Consider the following 19849-nt stretch of genomic DNA (forward strand, 5'->3'; position numbering starts at 1 on the left):
ACCACATTTATTGAACATACATATTCCATACAGAGGCAATTAAAAGGTATATTTATAATTCAAACCTATCTTTACTTGTTGTTTAAAAATATGATTTTGTATTGTGATAGCCCAAAGATTTTGGCGTTTTTGATATATTTGGAATGAGTAGAGAAGAACAAAATGTCCCCTCCTAGGGAAGAAGTAAATTGAATGATTGGAGTTTTTCTTTTTCCTCTCCTGGAGCTGCTTTCTCTGCTTTTGCTTTGCACAAACAAATTATAACTTGTGCAAATGAACTGCTTTTATACTGCTAATCTCCTTTCTGGCATCTAGCAGTATAATTTATTCAGCAGCAAAACCAGCCAGCCAAACCAAACCTCTGTGTTTCATAGTAAATTGGCTGGTCTTAGTTTTGCAGAGTCTTCCTTTATTCTTGCTTCATGTTGCAGTACAGATTTGAGATGTTTATTTATTTGAAATATTTATGAAGCTGTTGTGCTGAATGCTGATAGGAGGAGGGACGAGGGAATTGCTCAATTTTGCGTTTCCATGTGCCTTGGCGTTTAGACCCTAATTCTGTGCTGTGTAGTACACATAACAGCAATGTTTTGCCTTTACATTTTTCTGTATTTTAGGAATATCACATACCAATGATACCAATTCACACAGTAGTGTTTTCAGATGCTATACGCTACTGCATTCCAAATTGCAGCCTGCAGCAGCAAAGCATAGAGACACTTTTTCTATGATGTCTTCCTTCTAGCCGCTTGTTCTTATATTCGTTCTCCAATTGTATGATATCCCAAGTGGTTTTACACATGCATGAGAATGAGGTTGGTAAAATGGAATATACCATATCAGACTACATACTACAGATCTCCCATCCAAGTACTAACCAGGCCCAACCCTGACTATCTTCTGAGATCAGATGAAACAGAGTGTGTTCAGGGTGGTGTCTATTGAAATCTGGCCGAGAAAATGTCAGCTAATAATAGCAGTGAAGAAAATTGCAGTATATAAGCAGTTAAGGAAAGGAAATATAGAGGAACAGGTAGTTTATACAAAGATGGTCTCCATTCATAGAGCACTAGAATAAAATTAAACCCAAAGAACAGACCAAGTTTATAATTCTCACCAGTATATGAAGTAATGGTTCAGAGTGCACAGTTGTAATGTACTTAGAAAATTAGAAATGGATGTAAGTTTGGTATGAACAGGACCGGTGCACGGGAGTGGGCGAGGTCAGCAGCTGCCTAGGGAACCCTTTGCCGCTGGGGGCGGGGGAAGGTACCCCGTCCCTGCTCACGCCTACCCTTCCTCATCCCCGCCACTTCCCTCGCCATCCCTGCTTGCTCTGCTTCAGATACTGAAGGAGGAGAGGGCTGGGCAAGGGGTGGGCCGAGCATTCTCACTTGGCCTGCCCCTTGCCCAGCCCTCTCCCCCACTTCAGAGGGAGCTGGCTGGGCAGCAGCTGCCTGCTTCTTTGTTCGTTCGCTCGAAGGAATAAGGACACAGATGGCCACTGCCCAGCCAGCTCCCTCTGAAGTGGGGGAGATGACTGGGCAGCGGACACCTGTGTTTTTTTCCCCTTGCTTGAAGGAAGAAAGAGGCATGCAGCTGCTGCCCAGCCCTCTCCCCTGCTTCTCCATCATAATTGCATCACTTTCAGATGATATCATTGTGTGTGCAAATAGTCCAGGGGGACGGGGGCATGGGGTTCTTCCTGGGGTGGCAGCCCCTAGCGCCGGGGTTGTGTATGAAGAATGTAATATGTTGTATTAGTCAAATAAACTGACACTGTTCAGTCATTATCTGGGAATATTTGGTTTTCTTGTCTTTTTTAAATTATTCAATAAAATATTTCAAAATAATTATTCTACAGGCAGGTGAAGAATTAGGTCTTGGGATGTTTCCTATATTAAATATTATTGTTATTAACAACAACAACCTGGCATGGTAAGCAAAGAGAGCAGGGTATAAGCTCCCCTTGTTCTGGCTTTCTGTTTGCAAGGGGGGAGGAGGCAATTAAGGAAGCATTTAGAACTGGAATTCACTACCTGGACCCTTTCCTACTCTCTCATTCCTGTGGATGTGTAAACCAGTCAAGTTGGTGATGTCTGACAAATGAGAGCAGGCAGCACAGCCCTCAATTCCCCAATGCTGTTGTCTTTCTGTTGCTACATTTTTATTATGAATTTGCACTAGGGATACAGAATTGGAAAGGGGAAAAGCCTAATATATGGCAGTTTTACTTACATGAATACTGAGGATATTTCTTATTCAATGTACAAATATGTAAGAATAGTTTGGTCCAAATATATTAAGCATAACAGCATGAGAGTATTTCATGAGAAAGTATGTGTATGTGTATATATACACACACACATATACATATATATATATATATATATATATATATATATATATATATATATATATATATACACATATATATATACATACATATACATATACATATACATATATATATATATCTCGGCATGGCTTAAGAACGAAGATTTAAGAAGGGTGCAATAGTCCACGTCTGCTGCAGGCTCGCTGGTGGCTGACAAGACCAATGCGGGACAGGCAGGTCCGGCCACAGTGGCTGCAGGGAAAAGTCTGATTTAGGGTTGGTGCTGTAGCAGTGCGATTCTTCCTCAATCTCCTTTTGTCCTCAAGACCAGCTATGCGTGCGTTCTCAAAAGAAGAAACAGCCTGGTGGATGGTGTGCCTCCATGCTTTGCGATCTGAGGCTAGGTCAGACCACTGGTGATGGTTGATGCGACAGGTGTCAAGGGATTTTTTCAAGGAGTCCTTGTACCTCTTCTTTGGTGCCCCTCTATTTCGATGGCCGTTGGAGAGTTCGCCATACAGGGCAATCTTGGGAAGGCGGTGGTTTTCCATCCTAGAAATATGCCCTGCCCAGCGCAGCTGCGTCTTCAACAGCAGTGCCTCGATGCTGGTAACCTCCGCCCGCTCGAGAACTTCAGTGTTGGTCACAAAGTCACTCCAGTGGATGTTGAGGATGGTGCGGAGGCAGCGCTGATGAAAGCGCTCGAGGAGTCGCAGGTGATGTCGGTATAAAACCCACGATTCGGAGCCGTAGATGAGGGTTGTCATCACAACCGCTTTGTAAACATTGATTTTTGTGCCTTTTTTCAGATGCTTGTTGCTCCACACTCTTTTGTGCAGTCGGCCAAAGGCACGGTTTGCCTTTGCCAGCCTGTTGTCAATCTCCTTGTCGATCTTAGCATCTGAGGAGATGATGCACCCCAGGTAGCTGAACTGCTGGACTGTCTTCAGAACTGATTCACCCACAGTGATGCAGGGAGGGTGATAATCTTCCTGGGGTGCAGGCTGGTGGAGAACTTCTGTCTTCTTCAGACTAACTTCTAGGCCGAATACCTTGGCAGCCTCTGCAAAGCAGGACGTCATATGCTGCAGAGCTGATACCGAGTGGGAGACGAGTACAGCATCATCAGCAAACAGTAGCTCTCGGATGAGTTTTTCCATTGTCTTGGAGTGGGCCTTTAGTCACCTCAGGTTGAACAGGCTGCCATTGGTGCGATAGCGGATATAGACACCATCGTCATCATCTAGATCTACTGCGGCTCTTTGAAGCATCATGCTAAAGAAGATCGTAAAGAGAGTTGGCGCGAGAACGCAGCCTTGCTTTACACCTGTGCCTATTGGGAAGGTCTCCGAGAGGTTGTTGCAGTGTCTGACTTGGCCTCGCTGGTCTTCGTGTAGCTGGATGATCATGCTGAGGAACCTTGGGGGACATCCTAAACGTTCCAAGCTTTGCCACAGGCCTTTCCTGCTAACGGTATCGAAAGCTTTGGTAAGGTCGACAAAAGTCACATACAGAGCCTTGTTCTGTTCCCTGCATTTCTCTTGGAGCTGGCTGAGAACAAATACCATGTCGGTGGTGCTCCTGTTAGCTCTGAAGCCGCACTGGCTCTCTGGGAGGAGTTCTTCTGCAATGGCGGGCACCAGTCTGTTCAGGAGTATTCTGGCAAGGATTTTGCCTGCGATGGAGAGCAGGGTTATCCCCCGGTAGTTGGAGCAGTCTGACTTTTCCCCTTTGTTCTTGTATAGGGTGATGATGATTGCATCGCGAAAGTCCTGTGGTAATTTGCCTTGTTCCCAGCAGGTGACAAGTATTTTGTGAAGTGAGCTATGTAGTACTGTGCCCCCATGCTTCCAGATCTCTGGTGGAATTCCATCAACTCCTGCTGCCTTGCCACTTTTCAGTTGCTTGATGGCTTTAACAGTCTCTTCTAGAGTGGGGATCTCATCCAACTCTGTTTTCACTGGTTGAAGTGGGGTGAGGTGAATTGCTGAATCTTGAACTACGCAGTTGGCACTGAAGAGAACCTGAAAATACTCCGACCACCGGTTCAATATGGATGCCTTGTCTGTGAGGAGCACTTGGCCGTCTGCACTACGCAAGGGACTCTGAGTCTGATATGATGGACCATATACTGCCTTCAGGGCTTCGTAGAACCCTCTTAAATCACCAGTATCTGCACACAGCTGGGTTCTCTCAGCAAGCTTGGTCCACCACTCGTTCTGAATGTCTCGAAGCTTGCACTGGGGGTTGCTACATACAGCGCGAAAGGTTGCTTTTTTCCCAGGACAGGAGGGCTGAGCAAGATGTGCTTGGTAGGCAGATCTCTTTTTCGCCAGTAAATCTTGGATCTCTTGATTGTTCTCATCAAACCAGTCCTTGTTCTTCCTTGTGGAGAACCCGAGGACTTCTTCAGAGATCTGCAGGACGGTAGTTTTTAGGTGTTCCCAGAGTGCTTCTGGAGAAGGGTCTGTGGGGCAACTGGGGTCCTCAATTCTTGACTGGAGTTTTGCCTGGAAGGCAGCTTTAACTTCGGCTGACTGGAGACTGCCAACCTGAAACTTCCTCCGAGGGATACCTCCTCTCCTGGGTGTGGGTTTAAAGTGAAGATGGAGATTGCAGCGTACAAGACGATGATCCGTATGACATTCTGCACTGGGCATTACTCGGGTGTGTAAGACATCTTGAAGGTCTCTCTGGCGCACCAGAATGTAGTCGATAAGGTGCCAGTGCTTGGACCGTGGGTGCATCCAGGTTGTCTTCAGACTGTTCTTCTGCTGGACGATAGTGTTGGTGATGGTGAGCTGGTGCTCCATGCAGAATTCTAGCAGGAGGCGCCCGTTGTCATTGCAGTTGCCAATGCCGTGTACATATATATATATATATATATATATATATATATATATATATATATATATATATATATATATATATATATATAATGTAATATATCGTGACTATTTAAAGATCCAATATAGAAAGGTAAAGGTAGTCCCCTGTGCAAGCACCAGTCGTTTCTGACTCGGGTGACGTTGCTTTCACAACGTTTTCACGGCAGACTTTTTACGGGGTGGTTTGCCATTGTTTTCCTCAGTCATCTACACTTTCCATGCAGCAAGCTGGGTACTTGTTTTACTGACCTCGGAAGTATGGAAGGCTGAGTCAACCTTAAGCCGGCTACCTGAACCCAGCTTTCACCGGGATTGAACTCAGGTTGTGAGCAGAGAACTCAGTCTGCAGTACTGCAGCTTTACCATTCTGTGCTACAAGGCTACAAAGATCCAATATAGCCTCCTATTAAAGCCTTTATATATTTATTCTATAATATTCTCATACTTTCTTAACATTGTTATCCTATCTTATCAATTTGATCTACTATAGAATATGATATTTTCTTCACTACGTTCAAACTACAACCACCAACTTAATCAATTTACATAAAACATTTGAATACAAGACATAAAATAAATAGTATAATATAGGTAACCTCATTAGGACCATTATGAAGTTTTCATTCTAGCATTTGTTAACATATACCAAGTTACAAGCTACACATTTAATTATGGTTAATAATTAAATTTGATTTTTAAGATTTTTTGAAGCCAATGTTGTCTTTCTTGAAGAAAGATGAGGCCTTCAATGAGTAGAGAAGACAGTGAATGGTGGCTTATCCTCCTTTCCTAATGTCTTTCAGAATAGATGAGACTACGTCATGTGACTTAAAGTACAATCTTATGCAGAGTTTCTTTGGTCTGAGTCCACTAAAATCAATGTTGTATATCCTACCAGTCTATGCATGGATTGCAGTCTTTCTGTCTCCCTCCTTTATTCATGTAACCCCTTCTGATCTGTGTAAAGATCATTCCAAGGGTTATGGGGCCCATACAGTGAGAGCCAGTGTGGTATAGTAGTTAAGAATGGTGGAATCTACTCTGGAGAATGGTTTTATTCCCCATTCCTCCACGTGAAGCCAGCTGAGTGATCTTGTGCCAGGCACATTTCTCACAGAACTCTCTCAGCCCCACCTATCTCACAAAATGCCTGTTGTGGGGAGAGGAAGGGAAGGAGATTGTAAACCTGTTTGAGACTCCTTAAGTAGGATATAAAAATAGCCCTTCTTCTCAACTCTTCATATGGATGGGGCTGCAGTGAGAAAACACAACTCTCCTGAAGCAAGGAGTTGATTTCACCTCTCATTTCAACCCACCAACCCACATGGCCTTGTGCTGCATGGATCCTGCATTCTCAGGAGCATTGTTCCTGGGGAGTCAGAAGGGGCTGCAAGAATGGAGAATCACAGGAAAGGTCATGCTGTGCCTTCAGGGATAGTTGGATCAGGGCTGTAGATTTTAAAAGTCAGGGGGTACCCTTTGCCATCATCTGCAGACTTGCTGCTTCTCAGAAGCTTTCTGGGGTAAGCTGGAGGCTCTGAAAGTGGCCAAGTTGAAGCAGCCAACCCAAAAACTTTGGAGTCAAGAAGAAACTGCACTTTGTGTGCAAGCAGGGGGGTTTCCTTCCACCTCCCTCTCCCGCACCTTGGCCCTTTGCAGCCAGCAGTTCCATCTGCCCACCCCTCCCCAGTCCATTCCATGCGGCTTCCTCTGTTTTCTGCTTCTTTGTCTCTCTGCTCTCTATTTGCTGTTGCAGTGCCCCATGCCGTGCTCAGCTCTCCTGGCTCTAGCTGCTGATGCTTTGGCAGCTCAGCCATGGCAAAAAAAGAGAGGAAAAAAGCAGGCCTCTTGGTAGGCCTCCTTGGTAGTTAAGGGGCTTTGCTTGGAAGTTAGGGGCAGTGCCCCACAGCCCTCCCCGGTGGCTATGGGCCTGGATTGAATGCATATCAGTGGAGGTAGTAACTCAATGGAGTAACTCTGCATAGGATGGCACTGTGGATCTCCTGAGCAGGTTTTGTTTTTTATTGGTGCTATTAGTGGAAGCTGCCAACTTGTATTGAGGAGGGAGGATTAATTCCTTTCCTCCAATGCAGTTTTGCAGTCCCCTCCTCTCCCATGAGGGAAAAATCGCTGGTACCTGTAAACAGCATATCTGTTTATATCAAAGAAACTGTAGGGGGTGAATTAATTTGGCCCCGAGCATAGGCAGCAACCTGAAAACTTTCATTCAGTGCAGGGCTTTTTTTTTTTTTAGCAGGAATACACAGGAACACAGTTCTAGCTGACTTGGCATCAGTGGGTGTGACCTAATATACAAATAAGTTCCTGTTGGGCTTTTTCTACAAAAAAGCCCTGCGTGAAGCAATGGTGATGTCAAGGGGTGTGGCCTAACATGCAAATGAGTTCCTGCTGGGCTTTTTCTACAAAAAGAGTCCTGATTCAGTGTGTGAAAGATCCAGTTGAATGAAAAGCACACTGTTGCATAAATTACTTTACTTTTAAGAACATTCCGTCTCTCTTTTTGGTCATGTTTTGTTTGTGCTTCAGATCTTTCAAAGAACTGATAATGTAAGTGAAGATTCCTCCGCACCTTTGAAATTGTTCTCTTCTTGGTTTAAAAAGCTGGCACTTGTCTGTGTGTGTGTATGTGTGTGTGTTAGATTGAGGATCTCCGTTCCCAACTTCTTAGAGCAGAAGAGGAGCGTCTGAGTTTACAGCACCAGATCTCTCAGGTCACCATGCATCACCAGAGGCATTCCGATGAGCAGGAGGACAACAGGAGGAAGCACAGAGGTAGGAATCTCCCAACTCTCTACTCCCTACCCATTGTTATAGGACACCCCCACCAAGCCACATAAGCAGATCAGGGGCAGGACTTGGTGCTTGGAATGGTAAGATGGAGAAAATGATGAGCCATTGTATCAGGTCTCAGAAACTGAACCTGCTTATCAACTGACTAGAGCTTTTTAATTGCTCTAATTCCTGCTGTGGAGGCTGTCTAGGTGATTTCAGGCCAGTCACAGACTTTCAGCGTATCCTGCCTCATAGGACTGTTGTGCTGATCAAAAGGGGGAAGAGAATGATGTAAGTTGCTTTGGCCCCCACTGGGGTGAAAGACTTTACTTTTCCTAGGTAGAGGCTTCAGGCAGTGGGGAGGAGGTGGAAAGCAATCTACCCCCATCACTTCTTTTTCAATATTTCCCCCTTCTCTGATAACCTGCCTCACATTTCCCCGCTTGCACCATTTCCCTCCCCAACAGCTGCCTTCTCGGCATACCTTACCTCCCTCTATCTTTCCCTTCCCTCCACAGCCTCACCAAGGCCATGAAACTCACCCACAGCAAATTTCTAGCACTTGTTGTATTTCTCCTTAAAACAGTCCTTATTACTAGTAAACATATATTATACTATGTTCAAAGTTACACATTCTTCTCCTTTACCAGTCCGCTGTGCTGTATATAGAACATGCATTAAGTGGTTTATGTTTAGTTTCTTAGAATCTTAAATTAACTAAAAGCTAAATAATATTTTGTCAGGCAGGCTATGAGCCTTTCTCAATTTGATTTCATACCAGTAGCTGAAGGATTGTGTTTTGTCAGCTCTTGTTTTTCACTGTTGCTTTGGCATACACCATGTCTCTCTGCCATTAAAGTAAGAAGTGCAGTAGAAACTTGGAAGCAGATCTGAAATATTCACTAAAAGCAATTGCATCTGTAGGCTCTTGAAACAAACCACCAAAACCTGCTATTGTACATTTGCCATTCATGTCAATGGGGCTGGTGTGGGAGCTCCATGTGATCTGTCATTGGAATCAAATGGAGGTTGTTAACTGTGCTTGGTAGATTGCAGCCTATGTCCCATGTGACCCTGAACAAATCAATACAGTTTGATCTCTAAATGTGCCTTACTAGTATTCTTAAAATGTCTGCAAATATCTACTTTCTTTCAGAGCCTTTATATTATTTTTACAGCCTGGCAATTTTATAATGAGATGTTTCTAGATGAATTCAGAAATAGAATTTCCTTGCTGAACCTTCTGATTTTTTTTGTTTCTTGATCTGAATCTCCTGCTGTTAGTGGAAATTTTGTGATAAATCCTTGATCTGGGTCTCCTGCTATTATTTTGTGATTATTTTGTGATTAAATAATCACCCTAATACAATACGTGAGGGGCTGCGGCTCAGTGGTGGAGCATCTGCTGGGCACCCAGGCTCAATTTCCAGCATCTCCAGTTAAAAGGATCAGGTAGTAGGTGATGTGGTAGACCACAGACTATGATAGATTCATGGTCTGAGTCAGTCTGAAGCATCTTCATGCATTCAATTATTTAATCCATCTTTATTCCCGCAAATATAGGTTAGAGCAGGCCTGAGATTCAGCAGGAGCTCCAGCCAGCCCAAGCAGGCCTTGCTTGCCTAGGGCTCTCTCCTTTTTTGCATCGGGTTGCTTTTGTCTGGTGGGGGGCAGCATATAATGAGTTATGCTAATGAGCTCCACCCCCTATTTTTCTACAAAATGACCCCTGGGTTAAGGCTAAAAAACAACAACCAACCCCTCCCCCCAAAAAGGTAACCAGTGATTATATTCTTCATATGGACTTACCACTATGTATATGTGTTTGGGTAATATAACATGTGGGTGTCACCTCAAATTCATAGAAATAAGACAATTTTATATTTTGCTATAACTATCCTGAGTCTCTTCCTAAGTGCTCTCCTCAACCACCTAGCTCCCTGTGTTTTTTACCTTGCATGTTAAAGGTTTCTCAAAATCACTTAAATGTAGAACAGAAAAAGACAACTCCCAGAGATGCAATTTGTAGTCTAAAAATGAGAGTTTACAAATACTTAGTGCCAACTTTCCACCACTGTAAGAAGATAATCTAGCTTTTCTTGCTGTGGTCCTGCAAATGGGCAAAATCAACAACTGCCCACAGATGCTTATTGCCTGTTGTCACCCCCAGTTTATGGAATGGCCACCCTTATGAGGTCAAGAAGGCTCTTACTCTCCAGGCATCCTACAAACTATGCAAAATTGAATTATTCAGGTGGGCTTTTATACAGAGGCAATGATTCAGAAAGATGCTTTTGGTAAAAGGATGGGAACTGTGAACCTTACTACTGTGTATACTATGCACTGACGGTTGCTGCAGATCTGATCCTACAATGTAATTTCTCCATCACTAACATGGCATGTTAATACTAATGCTTATGCTTTGTTTCATGTCTGTCTTCAAATGTCTCTTTGGTTTCAGATTTCTGGAATCCAAACCGCACTGCATTGTTTATTAGATACCCCATAGTGTTGATTGTATTGGCTTACACTGTCTTATCTGCCTTGAGTCTCAGTGAGAAAGGCGGACTATAAATAACATAAATATCCCATGAGCCTGGCTTTGGTTGGGATAGTGCGATTCATCAAGTCAAAAGTATAAATAAATAAAGGTGTCTGCAGCTGACTACCAATTTTCTTGTGCCTGTTTATTTTACAGAACATTCCACCATTTGCCACATGTACCTCTTACAATAAAGAGCAGTATTATTTGTTCTCCCTTCTCGCACTCTTTCTCAGTTGCCTAGTTTCTGGCATGCTGCAGCCACCTCTTTCGCGCTGTGTCACATCTCTCATTCTTCCAGTCCCCTCAGTCTCCCCACTGCACATTCCACAGCTGGTTCATGGGACTGTGAGGGACAGGAAGAGAGTCCAACCCATTGCCATTTCCCCTGACCTGAAGCTACAAAAGCTAGTTCTAAGTCTTGTTTTTTGATCGTCTTAGAATTCATCAACAATTTGGCATTCCAAAGAAGTAAAAGCGCAGAACAGATTATGTATGTCTACACATTTTTAAAATTTGATACTTTGTTTCTGTTTCTGCATTTTGTCTTCTGTGCTCCAGTGGCTGATCAGGACAAACAAGATATGGAGAAACAGATCTGGGAACTGAGAGCAAAGCTCAGTCATAGTGCTGTCATGTCAGAGATAGAGGAGTTAAAGCGATGCATTGAGCGCAAGGACAAAGAGAAGGCACAGCTTGGGATGAAAATAGAGGTAACTCTTTTTTCACGTTATGACATTTGAATGAGTTTGCTACATTAAGGCCTACTTGTCATAGTCAGCGGATAAGATATTAAGCTCCTATCAAGACTGGACCACTTCACAATATTGGTGAGGGCCTGCATGACTTTATACTCCCCTGAGATGAAAAATGAGAGATTCCCATACCTAGAACACGAGTGTATCAGGGTGAAAGTTAGGCTAAAACCCTTCTCCTTGGTATCTGATTTCCAGCATGCAGGGACTATTAAGAATTTATATTGATATATTCTTTCAAGTCCCATCTGGAGTGGAACCATCTAGAGATAGGTCTGTTCTTTAACTTGCAGAGGGAATGTACATTTCACCAAATTAAGAATACCCCTGGCATGTCAGTTTATTGACAAACTAAAGTTAAGCTATATCAATGCAACAAGGCTAAATATCTACACTGTAGTTTCCAGCTCTATAGTCAAACTGGTGATCCTCATGTAAAGCCAAATAATATGATTCTGTCTGGAAAACTAATATTACTATAGTAGCCAGCTGATTTTGCTCTCCAGTGTGTGTAGGCAGACACACCCTGGATTTATCTGGACATCATTCTTCCATTGCATAAGTCATGCAAAAATGCGGAGTAGTGTTTGGATAATTTGGATATGCCCTGGCCCAAACATCCATGTACTGGCTGGCACTGGACTTAGAATTAAATTATATACATGTTCGGTTTGACACTAAACTTGAATTCAACAATGCAGCAATGTGGGGAGGATAGAATGCCACTGAGGAGATAAGACATCACTTGTAATTCCTCACCCCTGCCGTTTTATTTTAAATTGATATTTTTGTTGCTCTATAATTATTCTACTAGCTTACTTTAGATGGGGGGGCAGAGATGTACATAGCAGTCAATTCATTGTGTTTTTCATGCAATGTATCAACTTGGTAAGATTTATTTATTTGACATGAGCTTTTGTTAGCTTAGATCAGGGGTAGGGAACGTTGGCTCTCCAGATGTTTTTTGCCTACAACTCCCATCAGCCCCAGCCAGCATGGCCAGTGGCTGGGGCTGATGGGAGTTGTAGGCAAAAAACATCTGGAGAGCCAGCGTTCCCTACCCCTGGCTTAAATGCTTCAGGGCAGATTGGCAAAGGAAATACTTCCATTTTAAAAGTTCACCAAAAAAAGAAGAGCATAGAGAGAACTAGCATACTGCAAGTTTGGTGTAGTGGTTAAGTGTGCGGACTCTTATCTGGGAGAACCGGGTTTGATTCCCCACTCCTCCACTTGCAGCTGCTGGAATGGCCTTGGGTCAGCCAGAGCTCTGGCAGAGGTTGTCCTTGAAAGGGCAGCTGCTGTGAGAGCCCTCTCCAGCCCCAGCCACCTCACAGGGTGTCTGTTGTGGGGGAGGAAGGTAAAGGAGATTGTGAGCCGCTCTGAGACTCTTCGGAGTGGAGGGCGGGATATAAATCCAATATCTTCTTCTTCTTCTGCAAACATCATCCAAGAATGATGCCAGAATAAAATTGGCTTCCTTAAGGGCTGAGGAGAATGCAGCCTTCTTTTCCCCCTCAGGAAGGCCATTCAGCAGGGTGTGAGCAACAGTGGAGGAAGCTCTTGAGTGAGTATTTACCAAATGATCTTGCTGTAGTAAAGTCCCTGACTGAAAAAATTGGTGGGCTGACCAAAGCTAGCACATGGGACCATGAACACTGCTGAAGTATGAACCGTTTATAAACTTGGTTAAGGATTTCTTTAAACGTGATTTAAAAAATGTTATTGAATGCAGCTGCTGTTCTTTGAAGCTCAGGATTTCGGTGAATCAAATTTAGATAATATAAATAGGCAATCATTAGAACAAGCACTATTTAATTTGGCATAACAGTGCATCTAGAGGTAATGCTTAATTTCCTTTATAATTACGTGGTTAGGTTTGTATTGAGAGCTGCTGACTTGCTCAGAGAGCTGTTCAGAATATGTCACAATTTAGCAATAAGGCTGTCAGATCTAATTCAAGTAAGAATATGCACATGGTAACCCAGAATTCTTTTGGGGTCCAAAATGCTTATTGCTGTAAAACCAGTTTGAATATTTAATTTGTTTTTTTTTGGTGGCAGTCGATATTCATAGGTTCCTTGCTTCTGATTAAAGGAATAAATGAATATAATGAAAAACAAATACTCTTCCTACAGATTTCAAAAATTAACAGTGCAGAAGACAGATTACCTGCTGAAGTGTTGAAATCACTGACTGCATTTTGTTTGTTTTACTGCTGTGGCCTCTGAATATAACAAGAATGCCAAATAAAGTAATATATGCAAAGAAAACAATGTTTTTAAGAACTCTGTTTTTGTGGCAGATCACTGTCTAGTTGCTGCTGAGTACCTGGACAGTTTTCAGTAATATAATTGTTTTCTTTAATGTTTTAAAAAGACAGAAAATTGTTGAGGGAGGGCCTGCTTTTTGTAAGTTTTTTAATCCACAGGCTTAGAGGTGTGTGCCACTGACATGGTCTCTTAATATACATTTTGCTACCTGCTGTTACCCTCCATGGGAGGCAGTGGCAGCTACAGGAGGCTAAGAGGAACAGATGACTTCCTTTTCAGTGCAACAATAAGCTGCAAAAGGCTGTGAACTCAAAACCTACAGGACTAATACCGTATCCCCTCAGGTGCTCTACAGAGTATCACTTTCAGCAGTAAATCTAGGGTGTATGTGTTTTCTGTCTAATGAAACTGGGCATGCTAGTTTCAGAGTAAAGCTGCATGATGATGTTGATGACTGGGAGGGAGTGGGACACCTTTTGAAGTATGTGAGATGTTCCTTTATGATTGTCTATGTTGATAGCCCAGCATCATGACTTTCATGGTAGAATTCTCCAGATTAGATCAGGCTACATCATATAATCAGTTTACCTTGTGCACAAGCAATCACAGCCCATTGTTTTCTGGCATAAGTGTGAACAGCCAGATCCCTCCTAAGGCAGGTATCTCCCCCCCATAAAAAGAATAGTCATTTTATTTATATAACATAAAAATACAGTTAACAAAACTTCTTGGGATTACTATGGCTTGGAAAAAAATTAACTCTAATTGTAGAAACTGTTACTGCTGATTTGTGCTGCCATTTCTCCATCTCAGATAATTTCTGGAGATTAGGAATGATTTAGGTTTATATATATATGAAACAGCCTGAACATTTGAACCTGTTGCTGAATGTGTTTATGTACACTTCCCCATGATCAGTGATGCTGCTAATGTTCCTGATCATGGGGAAAGGTTCTGCAGGTGATCAGGGAATCACACATAGGCCGGGGGGGGGGGGTCAATATGTTTGTGCACCCTCTCCCTACGTGGTGAGTCAACGTGTGTGGGGGGAACATCATCTATCTGAGCTCCTGTGAATGAAAAAAAGTATATGTGTGAAAGAATTGTTAGGTAGCAGTATGCATTGGATCTGGAGAAGACTCTTACGAGTCCCTTGGACTGTAAGAAGATCAAATCAGTCAGTCCTATGGGAAATCAACCCAGACTGTTCACTGGAAGGTCAGATGCTGAAGCTGAAGCTCAAATACTTTGGCCACCAAATGAGAAGGGAGCACTCTCTGGAGAAGATCCTGATGCTAGGAAAGACAGAAGGCAAAAGAAGAAGGGGATGGCAAAAGATGAGATGGCTGGACAGTGTTACTGATGTAACAAACATACATTTGAGCAGACTTCGTAGGATGGTGGAAGACAGGAGGGCCTGGCGTGACTTTGTCCATGGGGTCGCAACGAGTTGGACTCAACTTTGCGACTGAACAACAACATGCATTGGATCTACCCAAACCGAAAGTATATCCAGGTTTTCTTGTGGGGGGAGGGAATCCCAAGAAAATCCCCGATATATTCAGGAATTTCAGGGTAGATCTGAAAACAACAGAGAGGCAGGAGCAGATTGCTCTTGCCTTTCAGCTGTTTGTTGGGCAAGGCTTACGCAGTCTGCTCAAGGATCAGCTGAGGTGGCAGGGAGCTGAGAACTCCACACTGCCTTAGCTGCAGTTGGCTTCTCTTGCAGCCTAGTTAATTTTTTTCTTGCAGTCCTTTCCCCACCCCCAGCATAATGTTCAGTGTGCCTATTCATGGGGGCCCCATTGGAAGACCTATCTTCCAGTCTCCTCTTTGATATGCATGCCATGCTGACATATTTTTGTGGTTTGGTACAGCCAGTATGTCAGTTGAAAGTGAGCAGTATAGCTAAAGAGAGGCTCTGTCAAAGTTTTGCTCTGCAATATGGCAGCAGTGATGATTGTCTTGGGGGACCTGCAGTTTCTATGTATTGAGTAAGCTTTACATACACACAACATGTGTGTAAGTTGTTCAGGGCAATAAGCTCCTGGAGGCACCTTAATTTTGGCACTGTTTGACAGAGTGTTGGACTGGATGGACCATTGGCATGATCCATTGGACTGGATGGACCATTGGCATGGACCATTGGCTTCTCTTATGTTCTTACTGCTCCCATAGGAAAGATATGTATATTTGTTGTGGGCAAAATGGAAATATTTTTGTATTTATATGCTATGGTAACCAAATTTCCCTCAGATGAGGCATAGGGGAATTAAGTAGACAAAGATGGTAAACTAAGCCGGGTCAATAACCTGTGTATACAGGAGTCAGTCCACCCAGTAGCCCTCTAAATCAGGGTTTCCCAAACTTACCCCCCCCCCCCCACGGCCCGGTTATTTTTATACTTCTCCTTCATGGCCCACTAAAATTTGGGGGTGGAGCTGGGAGACAGGAAAACCTGTCTGTTTCTTCTATAGAGGCCTGTGTCAGTCTTCAAACCTAGCTTTTATCTGCACAACACAAAGACATTGGGGGAAGGAAGGAAGGAAAATGGAGCTCAGGCTTTGCAGCCTGTTTCAGTCTTCAAGCCTAGCTTTTATCTGCACAACAGAGATGGGAAAAGAAGGAAGCAGAGCAGAGCTCATACTTTGCTGGGGGTGGGGCTGGTTTTGGCTTTTCTTGTGACCCGGTATTGAGGCTTCCGTGGCCCGGTACTGGGTCGTGACCCTGCAAATGGAAAATGCTGCTCTAAATAACAAGATTGGTAAACTAAAAGTGGGTTTTCTTTAAGAAAATTGTTCAAGAACACAAGAAAGATAAATCATACAGCTACCACAGAGACCTAGGAAAACAGAGGGGGGAAAGGAATTAAGAAACTTTTAAGGGAAAGACATACAAGGTTATACTTTACCTGTTGATGAAGCAGAAGGAATGGTCCAATAGTGAAGGCGATAAGGGGAGGGGGAGCAAGAAACAGTCAGTGTATCTCACAATAATGCGCTCAATACTAATCAGGTAATTGGGGGTGGTTCAGACAGCAAGGGTAGGGGTACCGTCAGAGACACATTGAACTGGCCAAAAACTGGCCTTCTTATAGTGAAATTCGTGTCCTCAGGTGGTGTCCCAGGATTAATAGGCAATGATGATTTTACTTAGTGCAAACCATCATTAAAACAAAGAAATTTAAGTGGGCAATCTAGCGCCAAATTGTTTACTATTGTGACACCATAGCTAACACAATGGAGGTGGTCTACATGACAAGATGGAGTAGTTGATAAGCGATCATCTTAATAATAATAATAATACTTTTTATTTGTATCCCGCCCTCCCCGCAAGCAGGCTCAGGGCGGCTCACAACACGTAAATACAGTGTACAATAAAACCATATACAATAATTACAATTTCAGTTATAAAATCATCCTTAAAATCATTAAAAATTACATTAAGATTAAGATTATGGTGCTATAGTTAAGATCTTCCATAAAATCCAGTGATTAAAACATAAAACATATCCAGCAGGACTTTCTTGGCTCGGTATTAAGTGAAGGCTATTTTAAAGAGGTGGGTCTTGCAGGCCCTGCGGAATTGGTCTAAACATCGCAGGGCCCGTACCTCCTCCGGGAGTTGGTTCCACAGTAGGGGAGCCGCTATGGAGAAGGCCCGATCCCGGGTGGACTTCAATCTGGCCTCCCTTGGCCCAGGGATATTCAGCTGGTTCTTTCCAGCTGACCTCAGCGCTCTCTGGGGTTCATACGGGGAAAGACGGTCCCTCAAGATTCTTCCATGATGTTCTATTGTGTAAGATGCTTGCTTTGGTGGGCAGCAGGAAGAATCTTTTGTTAGGCATAAAGATGTTGCTGCAAGTCTACTGTTGACCATTGGCTTCTTCATTTACATCTCCAAAGCATGCCTGGTCTCTGGAAGTAGTATGTGGCCCAGGGGTTGGGGACCCTTGGTCTAGCAAGACTAACTGTCCATATTGTAATAGGCATATGAGTTCTAAGTTACTAGTGCCTATTGTAACTGTAAGTCCATGTCTGTGCCTGGCATCAGAGCCAGGGAATCATAGTCCATAATGGTGGGAGAGGGGTCCAGTGCTAACTAGGGGTGATGAAACGGAATTTTCAAGAATGGTAAGATTATTTTACAACAGAGATGCCCTTTATGGGGTCCTTCATACTTGATAAATACAAAGATTTAATATTTTAAAGACTTACTAGAAATAAAAAGACTGATTACTAGAAATAATTAAGTTTATAGTATGTTGCGTAAATGATAAAGATATTAACAATATTGCTTCATAGCCCTTTAAAAACTCTTCTATGATTGTACAATAACTGAATATGTACTGATGGCTGATGGGTAGCCCTCCTCTTTCCACATAAGATGAGTTAGGAAAATACTGCAGAATTGAAAGATACATAGTTGATAATTTTTAAAAACTAATTAAGCATGTTATTGGCTTAATGTTTTAGAAAAAAAATGTGTTCAGCCCCTGTTGATATGGTACGTCAAAGTATTTCTGTAGAAACTTTTATTAGAGTTTTCTGGAAATTTGTTTTCATACCAGAGTTTATGGATCTTTTCCTTGTTCCCCCCCACCCAATCCCCTGACACTTGTTCAGGAAGAACCGACTTCCACTTCCCAGATTCTTTACGTTTGAAAATTTTGAGAACAGATGCTATTAAAACAGAACATGAGTGCTGCAGCAAGATTCCTAACCCCATTTTGAGCATGTAGCACCAGCACTTCACCATCCTTGTGAGATTACTTTTCCATTTATTCTTTGCCTCCTCTTGTAATGTGTTGTAGACTGTGTGGAGGAACATAATAAAGGCAACATCATTCTGTTGTCTAACAAGATAATATTATTGAAGCAAGATACAAAGCTGTCAATTTCCTACTGTATTACTTCTGTGAATGTGTTTTCAAAGGTTTAGGTGTTTTTGAAGGAAAGTGTCAGTAAGAAGACTCAAATATTCTTTGAGAAGTGGAAGAGATTTGCACCTGTTATTAATCTGTTTCCAGGCACAATTTAAAGTGCTGATTCTGTTATCCAAACTGGATCCAAAGAAGGGAAATTAACAGGGTTCTAGAAAGGAATAACGCAGGACCTTGTATGTCAGTTTTACCAGGGTGGATCTGGGTAGGAAAACTCCAAAATAAAATTGTGACAGATATGAGAGAGTGTGATTGTAGACACAAATAGCGTTATTGTGTAAAAAATAAAAACAAAAGTATAAAGAACCTACGCTAGGCATGTGGGAACTAATTCCCTATGTTACCACACACATGCTAGCACAAGAAGAAGAGGAAGAAAGGGTACACTTACAAAAGGTGGGAGGGAGGAAATTAAAAAGTTTTAGAGAAAGAACATGGGACCTGAAATCCTGGGTTTGAGGTCTGGAGAGATCCTCAGGCAAATGCAGCTGAGGTTCAAGGACCAGAGCAAGGAGCCTGCTAAGCAAGGAGAAAAAAACCTGTGAAGTGCGGCAGGGGTTCTCAGCAGGAAACCAGAATTCTCTCTGGCAGAGATCTGGACCAGGAATCTGAGGAACCATTTGGTATGGCATGGGGTCCTTCTTTTATGGACAGAAGATCCCTAGGGTAGGTAGGGTTTGGGCCATCTTGGCTTTGGATTGGGTCAATGTTTGAATCTAACTGGCTGGTTACTGCTATCAAATGCTGGTAGGAAAAAGTGGGGAAAATATCTTGATTAGGCTATTGTGAGCCAAATCTGCATGAGCCAAATCTGCAGAGAGCTTGGGTGAAGCAACATGATGAATGTACTTTAATTAGATTGAAGTGATCCATATCTGCATTGACACAAATGTTTGAGTCAGTCAAGATAGCTCCTGAAATAGGATGGAGTGTAAATTAATGACTTGGGTGCCCTTAGAATCATAGAGTTGGAAGGGACCTCTAGGGTCATCTAGTCCAACCCCCTGCACAATGCAGGAAACTCACAAACACTTCCCCATAAATTCACAGGATCTTCATTGCTGTCAGATGGCCATCTAGCCTCTGTTTAAAAACCTTCAAGGAAGGAGAGCCCACCACCTCCCGAGGAAGCCTGTTCCACTGAGGAATCGCTCTAATGGTCAGGAAGTTCTTCCTACTGTTGAGCTGGAAACTCTTTGGATTTAATTTCAACCCATTGGTTCTGGTCCTACCTTCTGGGGCCACAGAAAACAATTCCACACCATCCTCTTTATTGAGAAAAGGACAGAGAGGAATCGGGCTGGTTAATGAAATAGTAACT

At 42.9% G+C, this 19849-nt stretch overlaps 1 protein-coding gene across 5 annotated transcripts in view; it reads left to right on the forward strand.

The window, feature by feature from the left end:
* The window catches only part of CEP128 (centrosomal protein 128), a 323574-nt gene that overhangs the window by 75345 nt on the left and 228380 nt on the right, over positions 1-19849 (forward strand). For all 5 annotated transcript variants that reach the window (XM_060261805.1, XM_060261808.1, XM_060261806.1 and 2 more), the window contains exons 11-12: positions 7887-8019; positions 11123-11274. In XM_060261805.1, the coding sequence (XP_060117788.1) occupies positions 7887-8019; positions 11123-11274 (285 nt within the window). The remainder of the gene's footprint in view (positions 1-7886; positions 8020-11122; positions 11275-19849) is intronic.

Source organism: Heteronotia binoei, chromosome 21, assembly GCF_032191835.1.
Source record: "Heteronotia binoei isolate CCM8104 ecotype False Entrance Well chromosome 21, APGP_CSIRO_Hbin_v1, whole genome shotgun sequence".
In the NCBI taxonomy this organism is placed as follows: domain Eukaryota; kingdom Metazoa; phylum Chordata; class Lepidosauria; order Squamata; family Gekkonidae; genus Heteronotia; species Heteronotia binoei.